Here is a 17142-nt window from a genome sequence, read left to right on the forward strand (position 1 = left end):
ACATAGGGTTGGAGTCCCAATGGCCCCTTGTGGGGCAATTCTACTTTACTGGATCTGTGGGCCCAGTGTGCATGGGTGTGTGTGTGTGTGTGTGTGTGTGTGTGTGTGTGTGTGTGTGTGTGTGTGTGTGTGTGTGTGTGTGTGTGTGTGATAGAACCAACATATCCATCAGGTTTCAAATCAGATGCAGGCCCAGCCCAGCATTCCATTTTTTTTTGGCCATTTTTGGAAACGTGGTTCTGACATACAGTGTGTGTGTGTGTGTGTGTGTGTGTGTGTGTGTGTGTGTGTGTGTGTGTGTGTGTGTGTGTGTGTGGGATAGAATCGACGGTTTCACAGGGTTCCACTGAAACAGATGCCAACCCAACCCGGCATCTGTTTTTCTACACGTCGGCCATTTTCAGAGACCTCACCATAGTATTGACACACTTCTGTGTGTGTGTGTGTGTGTGTGCGTGTGCATATGTGTGTTTGTTGGTGTGTGTGTTTGTGCACGCATTTGTGCATGTTGCGATCCACTCGGCTCTACATTGCACCTTTTCTGCTTGTTGCCATTTCACGGACACGCACAGTGGCTATGTGTGTGTGTGTGTGTGTGTGTGTGTGTGTGTGTGTGTGTGTGTGTGTGTGTGTGTAGAAATACTGTCTGGAATTTTTTCTGAGACATTATCCCATCCATGTATTGATTTATCATTTCCTTCTGTTGCCTTTGCTTGTTTAAGGTCTCCCGTCTTTATAAATATACAAATCATTTAAAAATTATCAAAATTAATAAAATTAACTACTGAATAAACAAAAAATTTAAAATAATGAAAATAAATAAATTAAATGAAAACAAACAGAAAACTACTTTTTAAAATTAATTAAAAAAAATGTTTTTTCATGTTATTTCTTTTTACACATTTTTGTCGCAGTCCTGACGGCACAAAAATAATCACTGAATAATAATGATAATAAAATTTTACATATATATTTATAACATTAAAACTCAGATGGCATTCTTATCTTTGTTAGTCTCAGCCTGCACACCTCCTGCCTATTTTTGTTTATTCTATTCTTGTCATTGCTATTGTCACTCTATATTATCGTTTAATTCAAGTTATGTATTTTTCACCCTTACTGTTCCTATATGTTGTCCATTATTATATGTTATCATTATTATTATCCATGACGTTGTTGTTTTCTATTTATTGATGGATTTTTTGCTGTCGTCTGTATTCTGTCTCTCTATTTACATTTATTTGACTTTTTTATTTTTTGACATTATAACTGTTACCCTGCTGTGACATCGGACTTTCCCCTATGGAGATCAATAAAGCTTATCTTATCTTATTTCATAACTTATATCTTTCCATAATAATAAAATGCTATAAGATTATACATTAAAATTATATCAAATTATGTATTCTATTAAAAATTATAATATTTATTATAATCAAAGAAACGTGATGTCGAGTCACGTGATCTAAAGCGTCGTTCAATCACATCCGGATCCTGAAAAATCTCGCAGGTGCGGAAACACACACACACACACACACACACACACACACACACTCACACACACACACACACACTCACACACACACACACACACACACACACACACTCATTAGATTGTAAAAACTTGTTAATGCATAATCTGCAGGGGCGCCTCCCCCTCCCTCCGCGGGGCTGGGACATTCCTGCCCCCCACCCCACGCCCACCCACTCCACTCCCCCCTCCACTCTCAGCAGCCACGGCGCCGCCGCCGCGATTTCCTCGGCAGTCCGGACGCGCGGCCCCACGGAGATGCGTGTGCGCCGGCACGCTGAGCCGCCACGGAGAAACCACCGCGGCGGGACGGAGAGTTTCACGCGTGGTTTTCTTCTCGAGTGATTCCACGCGTCTGTTGTCTTCTTCTTTTTTTTTTGGGTTTGTTCTCGGGTTTCCTCCACACGTACACGCAACGCACACCGGGGAGTGTTCGTGGGAGTGGGACTCGTCGCACCTTTTCGGACCCCCCTCGTTTTCCCGCGCCGTGGAATGGAGGGCCCCGTCCGGATCCGCCGGGAGAATGCGCGTCGCCGCTGAGCCGCCCACCCGCGACAGAGGTAAGGAGGCTTTTTTTGGGGGGGGGGTAGCGTGGGTTTGCGTGGCGCGGCGTTGCGTGGCGGGGAGGGTAATCGCCTCTGGAAACCGACACACATGCACACGCACGCACACAACGGTGATTCATAAAGTTTGGCCCGTGTGCGCGCACGCTGGGTGGCGAGAACCGCGGGAGGTGCGGGGGGGAGTCAATGCGTTCACTGTCCACGTCCACGCCGACAGCCGCGGTCACGGAGAACCGTCGGGTGGTTACTTTTATATATATATGTATTGAAAGCGTTCGTGTGCGTGGGAGGACCCCCCCGACACCCCTGTTAAAGTCCTGCGTGGGTCGATTGATGATTGATTGACACACCGGAAATGGATTTGTTTGGTAAATAAAGGGGACGCGCGTGGGGGCCCACGCCCGTGGACGTGTCCCGTGTCTCATATTTGAAAGCCCCAAAACACAGACCACCATTATTGTATTAGATTGAATCCCTGTGTGTGTGTGTTTGTGTGTGTGTGTGGAAACTGCAGCAGTGAAAGTGAGATTGTTTACCATGTAGGTGTGTGTGTGTGTGTGTGTGTGTGTGTGTGTGTGTGCTTTTTACTATTTACTTAAATTTTTCTTGCTGAGAAATCAGTGAAAACAAACCGACCAGAGGAAACAGGAAGTAGTTTTTTTATCCACTTCCTGTTTCCTTTGCCCACGTTAGGAAAATAAAAATAAGAGATAAAAGTGAGTAAAGGTGTGTGTGATTTTCCTCTGGGTTTTGCTGAAGACGACACACACACACACACACACACACACACACACACACACACACACACACACACGGTGGATTCAGCCTGTATAGAAACACGTTGATACAAGTGTTCATTTAGAATAAAGTATTTAAAATATTTAAAGCAGTGCTTTTTTTATTCCCAGTGTTTCCTGTTTGAAGTAAATATTGTATGGGCTGCAGATGTGTGTGTGTGTGTGTGTGTGTGTGTGTGTGTGTGTGTCACCCCCCTCTTACCCCTATCATCAGTGCATCACAGGGACTTTTGTTACATAGGGGTGACTCCAAAAAAGGAAAAAAAAAGTTATTGAGAACAAAGTTCCACCCCCCCCCGACGCCTTCACCCCCCACTCCCACTCCCACTCCCACTCCCCCCTTCCCATCCGACGCATGACATCCAGCCGTGGGGTCACACATGGCTGCAAGCAGATAAAACACTTTCAAGTTCAAACGGTTGCCCGTGCATTGTTGCGTCAGCGGCGGGAAGTGTGTGTGTGTGTGTGTATGTGTGTGTGTGTGTGTGTGTGTGTGTGTTGGGAGGGCCTCCGACGGGCGCCCCGGTTCTGATTGTCCTCGGACCCGGCCGGCTGCCACCGGGACGCCCCGCTGTGTTTGGAGGCGCCCCAAGGCTGTAGGGGTCGCGGGACTTTTTCGGGCCTGTTTGTGCCCCTTTGCCCCCCTCCCCTCCCCCCCGAGGTCCCGGGGCAACCCCCCCCCCCCCCCCCCCCCACTGGGGGTACGGAGGTCCGTCCGCAGCGTCCACGTTCCTTCAAAACGGCGAGGAGAACCTGGAGAAGCGAGCTCCGCTCAGTCACACACAGATTGCATGACGTGTTCTCAAATGCAGCCATTTTTAGCGGCAGTGCATGCAAATGTATTTATGTGTGTGTGTGTGTGTGTATGTGTGTGTGTTTTTATTTTTTATGCACCCCCCCATCACCTCCACACACACTTTCCCCGCTGCAACAACCCCACACCCACTCGTAGCCAGTTCTCGCCTTCAGTTTATTTTTTTTCATTTTACTAATTTTTTCCTGTGTGTGTGTGTGTGTGTGTGTGTGTGTGTGTGAGGGAGCGAGTGTTGAATGAATACACTATAACCCCCCCCCAACCCCCCCCCCACCACCACCACGCCGACTTTTATCAGTCAGACTTGTGCAGAGAACAGCTCCGCCATTAAGTGTGCTGGAATAATGTCCGAGCCATTAGCGTGGCGGCTAATGATAAACACATGTTGCTGCAGGAGAACTATGCTAAGTGGGCAATTTGAATGTAAGCGTGTGTAATGATAGCGACTCCGGCGCTCGTTAATGGCTCCGACGCAGCCTCGCCGTCACGCGACGGCGGCGGCGGACCGCGTGGGTCCCCCTGCCCCCCCGCGGGCCCACGCCGAAGACGCCGAAAAGGCCCTAGCCCGTTTTTCCGACATTTAAGGTTGGCCCTGTTGCCGTGGCGACACCCCAACCGACACCGAGCGGCGACGGAAAAACGAGAAAAAAAAACAAAATCAGGATATCAGCAGGGAAATGGAAAAAATCAGTTCTTTTTCTTTTTATCTGACGTCTGATTAATCCGCTCACTTCCTGTTTCCTTCGCCTTGATGTTCGGCGGGAACGGCAGTCGTCGTGGCGATAACGGGGGGGGGGGGGGGGGAACATGTCCGCCTCACGTGCACCTTCTGTGCGCTCATCCGACAGCAGGGGGTCAAGGGTCATGCGATTGCGTTTGTTGAGGACTCAGAATCTGGCTGGATTATAATTAATCAATTAACCAATCAGGGGGCGGGGCCTAATTCCCCCCCCCCCTCGCCACCACTGTTAACATATATATATAGATATATATCTATATATATACTGCTCAAAAAATAAAGGAAACACTTTAACACTGATTCATTTTCACTTGTTTTAAGGACATTATATCAACATTAGTGTGTTTTTCCATTTTCATTTTGAGTGTAACTCCAAATCCAGACCTCCATGGGTTCATAAATGTGATTTCCATTTATTATTTTTGTGTGATTTTGTTGTCAGCACATCCAACTATGTGAAAAGCAAAGTAATAAATTCGAATATTTCATTCATTCAGATCTAGGATGTTATTTAAGTGTTCCCTGAGCAGTGCATATATATATAGATATATCTATATCTATATATATATATAAATATAAATTGTGTATTTTTCAGCCTTACTGATCCCTTTATGTTGTCCATTATTATCCCTGATATTGTTGTTGTTGCTGCTGTCTATTTATTCATCTTCTGTCCCTCTATTTATATTTACATTTTACTTTATTTTTTGAAATAACTGTTACGCTGCTGTGACAAAGGTATTTCCCCTATGGGAAATTATCATTTATATATATATATGTATGTATATATACAGGACTGTCAGAAAATGTGAATATTGTGATAAAAGTTCTTTATCTTCTGTAATGCAATTAAAAAAAACAGAAAAATTACTTTTTCATGATATTCTGATATTTTAAGATAGGATTTTCTTAAGATGTAAGCCATACCACGCAATGTTAAAATACGAAAAGGTTGCAATATTTCAGTTGATTTGTAATGAATTCAGAGTGTATGGCATTTTGTTTTGGTAATTGCATTACAGAAGATAAAGAACTACACACAGTCCTGTGTATATATATATATATATATATATATATATATATATATATATATATATATTTTTTTTTTTTTTTTTACTTTTTTTTTTTAATTCTGTGATGTTCAAAATTTGCCCCCCAATTGCCCCTCAGAGGACAAATTCAAGTTTCTGATTCTGTTGCTAACCCCGCTCGTGCACACCAGAGGGGGAAAAAAAACCTCGTTGATGTGGTTTTGCACAGAACCCCCCCTTTCCTCCGCCGCCATATTTTGATCTTACCCTTCCGTTGCCATCCGGACGACATTTGACCCCCAAATTGAAACCTGCCTTGTTTTGAACTCCTGACCCCCCCTTTTTTTTAAACCCTCATTGCTCAGAGCCACAATCCTGCCCCTCTAAAAAGAAAAAAAAAACCCTCCCATCCATCCTGGAGCCGGAGCTGGCCTCAGATACCATTTGTCAAGGGCAAGCTCAGACCCCATTAGCTGGAGAGGTTGGTGGGGGGGACAACACACACACACACACACACACACACACACACACACACACACACACACTCCCCCCGTGTCGGAGGAGCTGCTGATTGACAACGTGCAGCAGCCATGAGGCGGGCGCTGACGGGCGGCGAGCCCCGGGAAGGAGCCGCGCCAGCCGGGTTAGCGCCCCGCAGCTGCAGCGCTAACAAGGACCCCCGCCCACCTTCCTCCTCACGCCGCCGTAAATCCATCCCGGGTTCAGGACGCGGCGGGAAACTTGGTAAATCCAAACGTGGCGGCGGAGGTAAACACAGGAGCCGGAGGGTGTCGGCTGTGTTTACGCAGCGCCGCCGTCTTATCTGCTCGCCATTGTTATAACACGCGTTTTGCCCCGCCGCCGTCACCGATAGGCCGTGGCGTGACGGATGACCGCCCCCCCCCCCTCCCCCGCCTCCATCTGGAAGGACCTGCAACCGGATAATGACTTTTTCAGGAGATTTTTTTTTTTTTTTTGTGAGATGAAATGAGAAACATCGGCTCATAATTGTCAAGACAAACAAACAGTTTTCCCCGAGCAGCAGAAACAGATGTTCCAGCCGGCCACCGAAGGCGGGGGGCGGCGGGGGGGGGGGAGAGGGCGGAGAACCGGCGGGCGATCGGAGTGCCGGGGTTCGCTTTCTAATCGCGTGATGGAAAAACAGACTAAACAGACCATATATGAATATACAGGGTTGTGAGGATGATAAGGAAAGCCAACTGGGTCAGTACCTGGAGAAATACTGCAAGCCGGATTAAAATCAGCATAATAAAAGAAAAAAAAATGTTTTAAATTTTTAGATTTTGAAATAATTCCATTGTTGTGGTCCCCCTGGACACTAGGGGGCGCTGTGGGCCAGATTGTCTTGTTTTCAACAGGAAACAAAAAAACACCAAATATCTATTTCTATGATTTCCAAGTCTTAAGTTAGACGTTATGTTTTAAATGTTTGGAAAAATTATATTTTTTGATCGTATTTAATCAGGAATCAGCCTTTGAATTGTTTCCATGGCGATGACGTGCAAAGAGATCTTTAGATCTCTGCTTTTTAAGCGCACATCCAAGAGAGAGCTCGCCGTGCTAATGGCTAACGGCTAACAATGACCCCGGCCGCCCCGATAGCGAATCCCCCTCGGGGTTCGAAGCTCCGTCCCCTCTCTCCGTAGGCCCTGCCCACATGCAACGCGTGTTACGTGGCACCGTGCACGAGGAGCCACGAGCTCTTCTACTTCTTGTCGTGCCGCGGCGTCTTTTGTGACGCCGCCGGTCGCGTCCGCCTGCGTCACGGCGGTGGGCGGGGGGGCCGGGCTTCCCCTCCTCTGCAAACCACAGCTTTCTATTTCCAATGCTGCACCGATACGTCCCAACTGACGCCGGTTTCCAGGCCGGCCAGAAACGTGCGCGCTCCTGGGCTCGGCAAGACTATATTAAGCCAGCGGCGGTGGCTGGCAACCCCCCCCCCCCCATGCACACACACACACACACACACAGCTGACAAACAGCTTGCTTGTTTGAAGGGCTGTTTTTCTCCCAGGCGGTGTGTGAGGCGGGCGGCGGCGGCGGCGGCGGCGTCCCGCCTCCCACCCTCGGGCTGTGGTTACGGGTGCTGTTTTGGGCCATCCCGACTTCAACATGTGGCGTGTGTGTGTGTGTGTGTGTGTGTGTGTGTGTGTGTGTGTGTGTGTGTGTTGGGAGGGGGTCTAAATTTAAGATGGTTAAAGGAGGATGACAGGACCAGCACAACACGATAGTATCTTTATGTGTGTGTGTGTGTGTGTGTGTGTGTACACAGTATCCCCCCCCCCCCACGCCACCCCACTCCCGTGGAGTTATAATGGCGCAGTCCGTTCGTCGTCTCTGCAGGAATAGTCGCAAAATCGATTTCTGGTTCTGTTGGTTTGGCTTGATGACCCCAAACTCCCCCCCGACGTGTGTGTGTGTGTGTGTGTGTGTTATATTTGGGTCGTCAAACTTCACAGCTTGTTTGCGTGCAGCCCTGAAGGAGCGTCGGAGAGGCTTGTTTTGGTTGCTGGCAGGCTGCGGAGACTCGCCGCCATCCCATAAATCTCCCGCCGCCTGCGTGGACAAGCCCATTACTCCATTATATTCTGCAGGGTCAATCCATCATCTAGAAGTGTGTGTGTGTGTGTGTGGGGGGGGGGGGTCACAACGCTTTTTATGTGGGGTTTTAATTCTGTGTGTGTGTGTGTGTGCAGGTCTTGAATCACATCCAGGGTATCTTTTTTTGGGGGGGGGGGGCTGATTCTTGTTGCCGTAGCGACAGCAGTGCTGATGGAGTCCAAGAGGGAATGGATAAATCAAGTTACATCTGTGTGTGTGTGTGTGTGTGTGTGTGTGTGTGTGTGTGTGTGTGTGTGTGTGTGTGTGCGCAAGCATCCAGTGTCAGTCTCTCCATCCCCTTCACTCCTGAGGAGTGAAACACCCAGTCTTGGTCTTCTTCTTCTTCTTCTTCTTCTCACCTTGTGAATTAGCAGCAGCTACAATGGCGGCGTGTTGTCGGCTACATTTGCCAGTTGAAGAGGTCCGGCGGCGGCATTGTGGGGCGTCTCCAGTGTCCAAACCCCCTCACCCACCTCTACCTCCACCTCCCACGGTTAATCCTGCTGTTCAGGATCTTGGGAACCCCCCCCCTTCGCTCATTCCCAGGAGAAACAAGACGTTGCAGGATGATCTCCAGCTAAGACGGCAGGGGGAGCGAAGGGGGGTCCTCACATACTGTACCATTCAGTTTGCCGCCACCCCTCGGATTCTGCATCCCCGGCCAACTCGCCTGAGGCTGGAATCAACGCCGTCTCCCAGGCCCCGGCTTTGGGGGGGGAGGTGTGTGTGTGTGTGTGTGTGTGTGTGTGTGTGTGTCCTTGGTAAACAAGGCTTTGTGGGATGTGACTGTCTGATCCCCTGGTGGTGGTGGGGGTCTCCTGTCATTCCTCCTGTCTGATCCCACGCCGCTGCCACATAGTCACCCTGACGACTGACCCTCCGTACCGACACACACATACACACCAGTGTGTGTGATTGTGTGTGTGTGCACTGCCGAGCCCCACTGTAGTCCAGCGCCGACGAGGCCTCATATCTTAAAGCGACAGTGCACTGGGGGAAATGGGCGGAGCTATGTTGTGTGGCTCCGCCCCCTGCCAGTTCCCCATCAAGAGGTGATCACCCAATCAGGAGCCCCCTGCTCCATTTTTGACCAATCCCGATTGAGACGCCGTCTTGCGGCTAGCCTCAACATCGGCGCCCGCCACCTAGTGGCCAGGAGGTGTAACTGCACCCTGGCTCCTCAGCCACACCCACTCTCTTTCTTTCTTTCTTTCTTTCTTTCTTTCTTTCTTTCTTTCTTTCTTTCTTCTCCTTTCTTTCTTTCCCTCACTTATTTAAATAACACCTTTTTAATCAGAGACCACAGCAAACCCCTGTAGCTCTGCAACTTCCCCCTCCATTCAATGCTCCACTTCCACCCCTACCATCCCTCAAATGTCCCCCCCCCTCAGTGCATCTCATCTTCTTGTTTTGGATCTATCTCCCATCTCTTTCCTCTGTGTGTGTGTGTGTGTGTGTGTGTGTGTGTGTGTGTGTGTGTGTGTGCAGGGCTGAGGAATGTGTGTGTTGCAGATCCTCCGCAGGGCGAGCGCAGACAGGTCCGGGGGGTGGGAGGGAGGTGGGTGTAGCATGTGAATCAGCTCAGATTAGACCGTCATCCCCGTGGCTCCAGGAGGTGTGTGTGTGTGTGTGTGTGTGTGTGTGTGTGTGTGTGTGTGTGTGTGTGTGTGTGTGTGTGTGTGTGTCGGTGGTGGTATGGTGCTATCGATCGGACCCCTGTTTACCCAGATACCATGACAATGTGGAGGGAGGGGGTGCATAGCGCAGGTGTTGCCTCCACCTCCACCTCCAACCTGTCAGTGTGTTTATTTTTTCCCACATCCACAGCAGGGAACCCTCTTGCCCCCCCTTCTTGCCCCGGGGGGGTGCTATTCCTGTGTGCGGGTGTAGTATTACCCCCACAAAGGATAAATAAAGGCGCCCCTCCACCTTCACAAGTGAGATGAAGTGGGTGAGGAATGCGCGGCGCCCTCCGGAGGCCGCTGTTTTTACTCGCTTTCCGCGCCGTTAAGCTAAGTGTCAGTCAATAACCCCCCCCCACCCCAGCCTTAACACACACACACACACACACACACACCCCCGAGCGTGAGGGGGCAGTCGGTGTAGGTTGGGGGGGATTTGGAAATGAAGACTTGTCCTCCTTTTCCAGCGGTGGAGGTTGAAAGTGGAGTAGGGGAAGCAGAGGAAGCCACCTGTCAGCGCCGGCCTGCAGAAATGTGCAGAGCTAATCTCAATCTGCCGCGGCTTCGTTTACTCCGTTTACTTCGTTTACTCGCCCGCGGAAGTTTTCGGTTTCCCGGAGTTCCCGAGAGGCGAGCGCGGCGTTCGGAGAGGATGGAGTCACAACATAATGGCGGGGGATTCTCCTCTTAGATGGGTGGAGCGGCAGCGCTGCACACTTTAGCTTCGTTAGCTTCGTTTGCTACATTAGCTATGGTAGCTAGGTCGGAGCTGCAAAACATTGCATTATTAGCTTCTTATTGCTAATAGACTCATGTTAGATAATTAATGATTTAATGTCTTCGAGGTCAAAATTAGGACAATATACACCAAAGTAGGTTTCGCTTTTTTATAATAAGAAGTGAAAATAGAAGCGTATGTAAGTGTAATAAGCACAAATAAATGTAATATGCTTGCGTCTAAAACAAGGTTTTATAAATGTAAATATATATATAGTATATAGGTATGTATAGGTTTCAATGAAATAAGTGTTTTTATTAGTGAAATAAGCATATATAAGTATAATAAATGTGTATAAATGTTTAAAGCACATATTAATGTAATATGCGTATATATGTGAAATAAACATATAGAAGTGTAAAAAGTGTTTATAAGTGAAATAAGTGTTTCTAAATGTAATAATCATATATAAGTTTAATAAATGTAACAAGCATAACAAGTATATACATGTGTATATAAGTGTTTACAACTGTAATAAGTGTTTATACCTGTAATAAGTGTTTATAAGTGAAGTTAGCTTATATAAGTACAATAAACGTGTATAAAAGTTTTAAGCACATTTAGTGTAATAAGTGTATGTATGAAATAAGCATTTACAAGTGTAACAAGCGTATGTAAATGTAATTGGCCTTTATAAATGTAATCAGCATTTATAAACGCAGTTGAATGAATAAATATAGTGCATATAGTGTAATTTCAGTTATATACTCATATTACCTTTATATTAAAAACACGCAAGTATAAATATAATAAGTGGTGAAGTTCATGGCTGGTGAGTCTCTGTTTTCCTTGAGGCAGGAGAACTGCGTGCCTCACTCAGTGGTTCTTGGCAGTTGTTTTCTGATCGCTCAGCGCAAGAAACTAGTAACTCATACAGTTGTTGACAAGGAAATGGAAATGTAGGTCATATAGCAAAAGTGTTGAAACATTTTAAAAATGACATACAGAGAGACAGCAATCCGGTGTTAGCGCAGAGCATGCTAGCAGCCAGCCGTCATTGAGGCACAACAGTCGCCAGCCTCACTGCATGACTCTTCACATTATTTGACAATCAATGTAAAAATCCTGCCATTTTGAAAAAAGAATTAATCTAAAACTGCTGAAGTTTAATGAAAAATATCTTTATAGGGCAAATCACTGATAAATATAACCATTTTTCATTTGACATTTTATTTTCTTTCCAAGATTGGCAAGTGAGGCACGGCCTCTCCTGCCTCCACCTCACTGGCAATACATGTTTATGAGGCAAATTAACAGTTATATGTGCAATAAACATGTATAAATGTGATCTAAATGTTATATGTACAATTGGCCTATAAAAGTGCAACACGCATGTATAAGTGTAACAAGCTTATGTAAGTGTAATAACGCTTAGTAGTTAAATAGTCCTGTATTACTGTAATTAGCATATATAAGTGTAATAAGTGTAAAAAAGTGTAGTGAAATAAGCGTATATGATTGTAATAAGTGTTTATAAGTGTAAAAAGCATCTATCAATGTATTAAGTAAATAGAAGCATGATATATGTTCATAAGTAAAATAAGCGTATATAAGTGTAATAAGTGTGTATATGTAAAATAAGCATATGTAAGTGTAATAAGTATTTATAAATAAAATAGCGTATGGAAGTGGAATAAGTGTTTATTCAAAATAAGCTAATATAAGTGTTTATTAGTGTCATAAGTATTTCCAAGTGTTTCTAAATGTAATAAGCTAACGAAAGAGTTTACAAGCGTATATAAGTGTAATATGTGTTGATAAGCAAACTCCTCAGATCCAGAGGTTTCATCACGTTCTTACACATTTATTTTTCATAAATATATTTATCTATATATATATTTCATACCTAAAGTGATCTCTGGATAACCCTCTCCCCTCTTTTCATCCGTGGAAGTCGTCCTGGCATCTCTGAATCCTCCGTTGCTGCCAGCATCAGGACGGGCCGCCGCCGCCGCCGCCATGAGATATCTTCACAGTGTCTGTCTTCACGGCGGCGGATGTCAGATCTGAGCCAATCAGATAAGGCGGGGGGGCCGGAGGGGGGGTCGGGTGGTTGATGCTCCTGTGTTTCCTCGTTGTGCCAGATCGACCGGCCAGATAGGCAGATGTGTGTGTTTACACAAGGGCACCCGGTCGCCGCCGCGTACGTCTGGGGACGCGGCGAGCTAAGAACACCCCCCGTTTGGGGTTGGCGTTTCTTTTTGTTATTGTATCGTCATTCCGGCGGGCAGGGAAAGCTAGTTTCCTCTCTTGAAACGGCGGCGGCGGTGCGGGGGCCTGTCGCAACACGCGAGCGTGGGCGGATAGCGCCCACATCTCGCCGGCGTGGTGGAGTCATGTGACCCGAACCCACCAACACCCCCACGGAAGCCAGCAGCAAACACAGCCAGGGTCACTGTCTTCTGTCTGTGTGTGTGTGTGTGTGTGTGTGTGTGTGTGTGTGTGTCCACGGCTGGTCTCCCTTGCGAGGCTCTTCCATGACCTTTGGCCCCAGTGCTAAGAAGGAGGTGTGAGCCAGAAGTTTGTTATTTCCATCTCTGGATGTCTTAAGACGTTGATTTTAAACGGCCATTTTTATATAAAGTTGAACCTCGTCTTCCAGTAGAATCTGTGTTTCCCTCTGAAATCAATATGATTATTGATCCGTTCTCCAGCACCGAAAACATCCTGCACTCTTAAAAACTCATTTATGGGTTTATTTGTGTCAAAATACAGACGAGAATGTAAGCAAACCTGAATTGTTTGGGTTTCTGTTTGTCTTGGTTTTTTTTTCGCTAATGCTAACGCGAATGCTATCTCCAGCCAGCTGTGTTTCATTCACCGCAATCACTTTGTTAGCATAGCCGCCCCTTTAGCCACGTCGCCCGTCTTTAGCTTTGACTTAGCCATGACCGCCGCTAAACACTTCCTTCCCCAGATCGACTCTTATTCCTAGCTTCTTAACACTGCTAGCATGTTTTTGAGAGCCACTCTGGCAAAGAGAACACAATTATGACGGATGTAAACAACGCGGCGTAGCTCGCAAGACTGCCGCTATGCTACAATGCTACGACGATACAACTCGGAAACCGCCTGTTTGTCCGTTTGCGCCGGGTCTTCCGCCAACATCTGCGAGGCCGCCAAAGCGCCGGCGTGAATATCACAGCTGGACGGCCCTTTGTCCCGGATCAAAGTCCGCCCCGGATTACGCTCGGGGGAAGAAAGGCGGCGGCGGCGGCGGCGGCGGCGGTGGAGGAGGGGTCGGGTTGAAAAGGAGGGAGGAATGCTGCTAATTACGTACGCCGTCGCCCTGTGTGTGTGTGTGTGTGTGTCAGAATCTATGAGGAAGCGACGCGCTGTGACAAGCGAGCGGTACGAAGAGCGGGGCGGCGGGATCAGCAACGCCACGCCACGGGGGCGGCATTCCAGCCTCCTCGGAGACGAGGGGGAGCAGGAGATCAAGGGGTGTGTAAAGGGGATCTGTCGGGAAGATTAGAAAGATTGTCATACGGGATTCCTTTGGGAGACCGGGGGTTTTCTCACACACACACACACACACACACACACACACACACACACACTCCAGAACCGAGGGTTTGGACGGACCCGCGGTGCCGTCGCCCTACACCATGGTGGAAGAGGTAATTTGAAGGACGTATTTTTAAAGTCGTTTCAAGCTGTTTTTTTAAGGAGCTTTATGTCCATTTTAAGGTGGCTTGAAACCATTTTTAAGGTAGCTTAAAAGCATTTTTAAGGAGGCTTTATGTCAATTTTAAGGAGGCTTAAAGCCATTTTAAAGGTGGCTTAAAACCCTTTTTAAAGTGGCTTAAAGCCATTTTTAAGGTGCCCTATAACCATTTTTAATGTAGCTTAAAGCCGTTTTTAAAGTGGCTTAAAACCATTGTTAAGGGGGCTTAAAACCATTTTAAGGTGGCTTGAAAGCATTTTTAAGAGATGATGATGATGAGATGAGATGAGAACAACTTTATTTATCCCGAAGGAAATTGTTATGCCAGTTTCAAGTAAAAACATAACAGTAATAGATAATAGTAGAAAGGAGGAAGAATAAGAAATATAATGAAATATAAATTGTCTTAACTGTTAACTGTAACTACAAAGATTTGATTTGACTTGAAGACTCCCTGCGACTGAGGGAAGAGGAATTAAAAAAGGAGGCTTTATGTCCAGTTTTTGGCTTAAAACCCTTTTTTATGTGGTTTAAAAACATTTTTAAGGTAGCTAAAAGCCATTTTTAAGGTGGCATAAAACCATTTTTAATGTAGCTTAAAGCCGTTTTTAAAGTGGCTTAAAACCATTGTTAAGGGGGCTTAAAACCATTTTAGGTAGCTTAAAACCCTTCTTAAGGTGGCTTAAAACCATTTTTAAGATAGCTTAAAGATGTTTTTATGGTGGCATGAAACCATTTTTAAGGCAGCTTAAAAGCATTTTTAAGGCGGCTTAAAGCAGTTTTTTAAGGAGCTTTATGTCCATTTTTATGGGGGCTTTAGGCCATTTTTAAGGGTGGTTCTAAGCCATTTTTAAGGGTGTTTAAATGTATTTTCAAGGTGGTTTAAAGCAGGTTTTTAGGAGCTTTATGTCCATTTTTAAGGCAATTTAAAGGTATTTTAAAGGTGGTTTAAAGCAGTTTTGTAAGCAGGCTAACAACAATTTTTAAGGTGGTGTCCATCATTTTAAAAGTGTCTTAAAGCCATTTTAAAGGTGATTTAAAGCTGTTTTTTAAGGAGGTTCACATCCATTTTTGAGGTGGCGTCCGCAATTTAAAGGTGGCTTAAAGACATTTCAAAGGTGGCTTAAAGACATTTTTCAAGAGGTTTAAGCCATTTTAATGGTGATGTCCGCGCATTTTTAAGATTTACTCTTTCTGATAATTTAAGGTGTTTTAAAGACATTTTTAAGGTGATTTAAAGCTGTTTTTTAAGGAGGTTCACATCCAATTTTAAGGTGGCTTCCGCAATTTAAAGGTGGTTTAAAGACATTCAAAGGTGGCATAAAGACATTTTAAAGGTGGCATAAAGACATTTCAAAGGTGGCATAAAGACATTTCAAAGGTGGCTTCAAGACATTTCAAATGTGGCTTAAAGACATTTTAAAGGTGGCATAAAGACATTTCAAAGGTGGCATAAAGACATTTCAAAGTTGGCTTCAAGACATTTCAAATGTGGCTTAAAGACATTTTAAAGGTGGCATAAAGACATTTCAAAGGTGGCATAAAGACATTTCAAAGGTGGCTTCAAGACATTTCAAATGTGGCTTAAAGACATTTTAAAGGTGGCATAAAGACATTTCAAAGGTGGCATAAAGACATTTCAAAGGTGGCTTCAAGACATTTTAAAGGTGGCATTAAGACATTTTAAAGGTGGCATAAAGACATTTCAAAGGTGGCATAAAGACATTTCAAAGGTGGCTTCAAGACATTTTAAAGGTGGCTTCAAGACATTTCAAAGGTGGCTTCAAGACATTTAAAGGTGGCTTCAAGACATTTCAAAGGTGGCATAAAGACATTTTAAAGGTGGCATAAAGACATTTCAAAGGTGGCTTAAAGACATTTTAAAGGTGGCATAAAGACATTTCAAAGGTGGCTTAAAGACATTTTAAAGGTGGCATAAAGACATTTCAAAGGTGGCATAAAGACATTTTAAAGGTGGCATAAAGACATTTCAAAGGTGGCATAAAGACATTTTAAAGGTGGCTTCAAGACATTTCAAAGGTGACTTAAACACATTTTTCAAGAGGTTTAAGCCATTTTAAAGGTGTTGTCCGCACATTTTTAAGATATACTATTTCTGATAATTTGAGGTGTTTTAAGCCATTCTAAGTTCACTGTTGACCCCCTTCCTCTGCGCCCCACAGATCTGCCGGACAGCAGGCGGCGTGACGGCGGTGCACCATGGACGGCGGCGTCGGGGCGCTGCTGTCCGCCCTGCTGTGCCTCGGACACGCCCGGCTCGCCGGCTGCTCCCGTAAGTCGCCCCGGAAACGCCGCCGATTGTTGTAAAAACACCTTTATCGCACTCGAACAGGCGACCGATGCTGTGTTTCGGGGGTCGAGGAAAACAAGCAAAGCTGACACAACAAAAGGCGACGAGTTAAAAATGGCAAACGGCAGGAAGCGTCAGGCGGAGGAGTTCCTGTGGATTCACCTCCCTCCAAGACGCCGCAGACATTTTTGAGGAGATTTACGGCCATTTTTGAGATTTACGGACATTTTTGAGGAGGTTCATTGCATTTTTAAGGCGCTTTATCACCGTTCTTTAAGTTGTTTCTGCCCATTTTAAGGTGGTTTGCAGGATAGGATCATTCTGAGGATTTATGGAGATTCCTAACTGTTTTTTTTTAGTTTTTTTTCGCTTTTTTTAAAGGTGTTTTACAGCCATTTTCAAGGTGGTTTGTAACCTTTCAGAAGGAGATTAATAAGTGTTATTTTAAGGAGCGTTCTGGCATTTTTAAGGTGTTTAACAGACAATCTTAAGGTGTTTTATGGTGATTTAAGGAGATTTCTAACTAGTTTTTAGGTTTCCTGACTTGAAAGTTTGATAGTGTGATAGTTTTTAGTTTGTTTTTTTTTATTTTTAAGGTGTTTTGCTG

At 45.7% G+C, this 17142-nt stretch overlaps 1 protein-coding gene across 2 annotated transcripts in view; it reads left to right on the forward strand.

Annotated features, from left to right (window-relative positions):
• The first annotated feature begins 1757 nt into the window (after nucleotides 1-1757).
• cdon (cell adhesion associated, oncogene regulated) overlaps nucleotides 1758-17142 on the forward strand; it is a 29076-nt gene continuing 13691 nt past the window's right edge. Inside the window, exons 1-2 of one of the 2 annotated variants that reach the window (XM_086164331.1) lie at nucleotides 1758-2091; nucleotides 16408-16517. In XM_086164331.1, coding sequence (XP_086020457.1) covers nucleotides 16445-16517 — 73 coding nt within the window. In that variant the 5' untranslated portion in view covers nucleotides 1758-2091; nucleotides 16408-16444. Of the gene's footprint in view, nucleotides 2092-13905; nucleotides 14002-16407; nucleotides 16518-17142 lie in introns of those variants that run through there. The other variant, XM_086164332.1, reaches the window with a different exon arrangement.

Source organism: Fistularia commersonii, chromosome 18 (genome assembly GCF_037954325.1).
Source record: "Fistularia commersonii isolate RoL2024-O1a breed Wild chromosome 18, RoL_Fcom_v1.0, whole genome shotgun sequence".
Classification (NCBI taxonomy): Eukaryota; Metazoa; Chordata; class Actinopteri; order Syngnathiformes; family Fistulariidae; genus Fistularia; species Fistularia commersonii.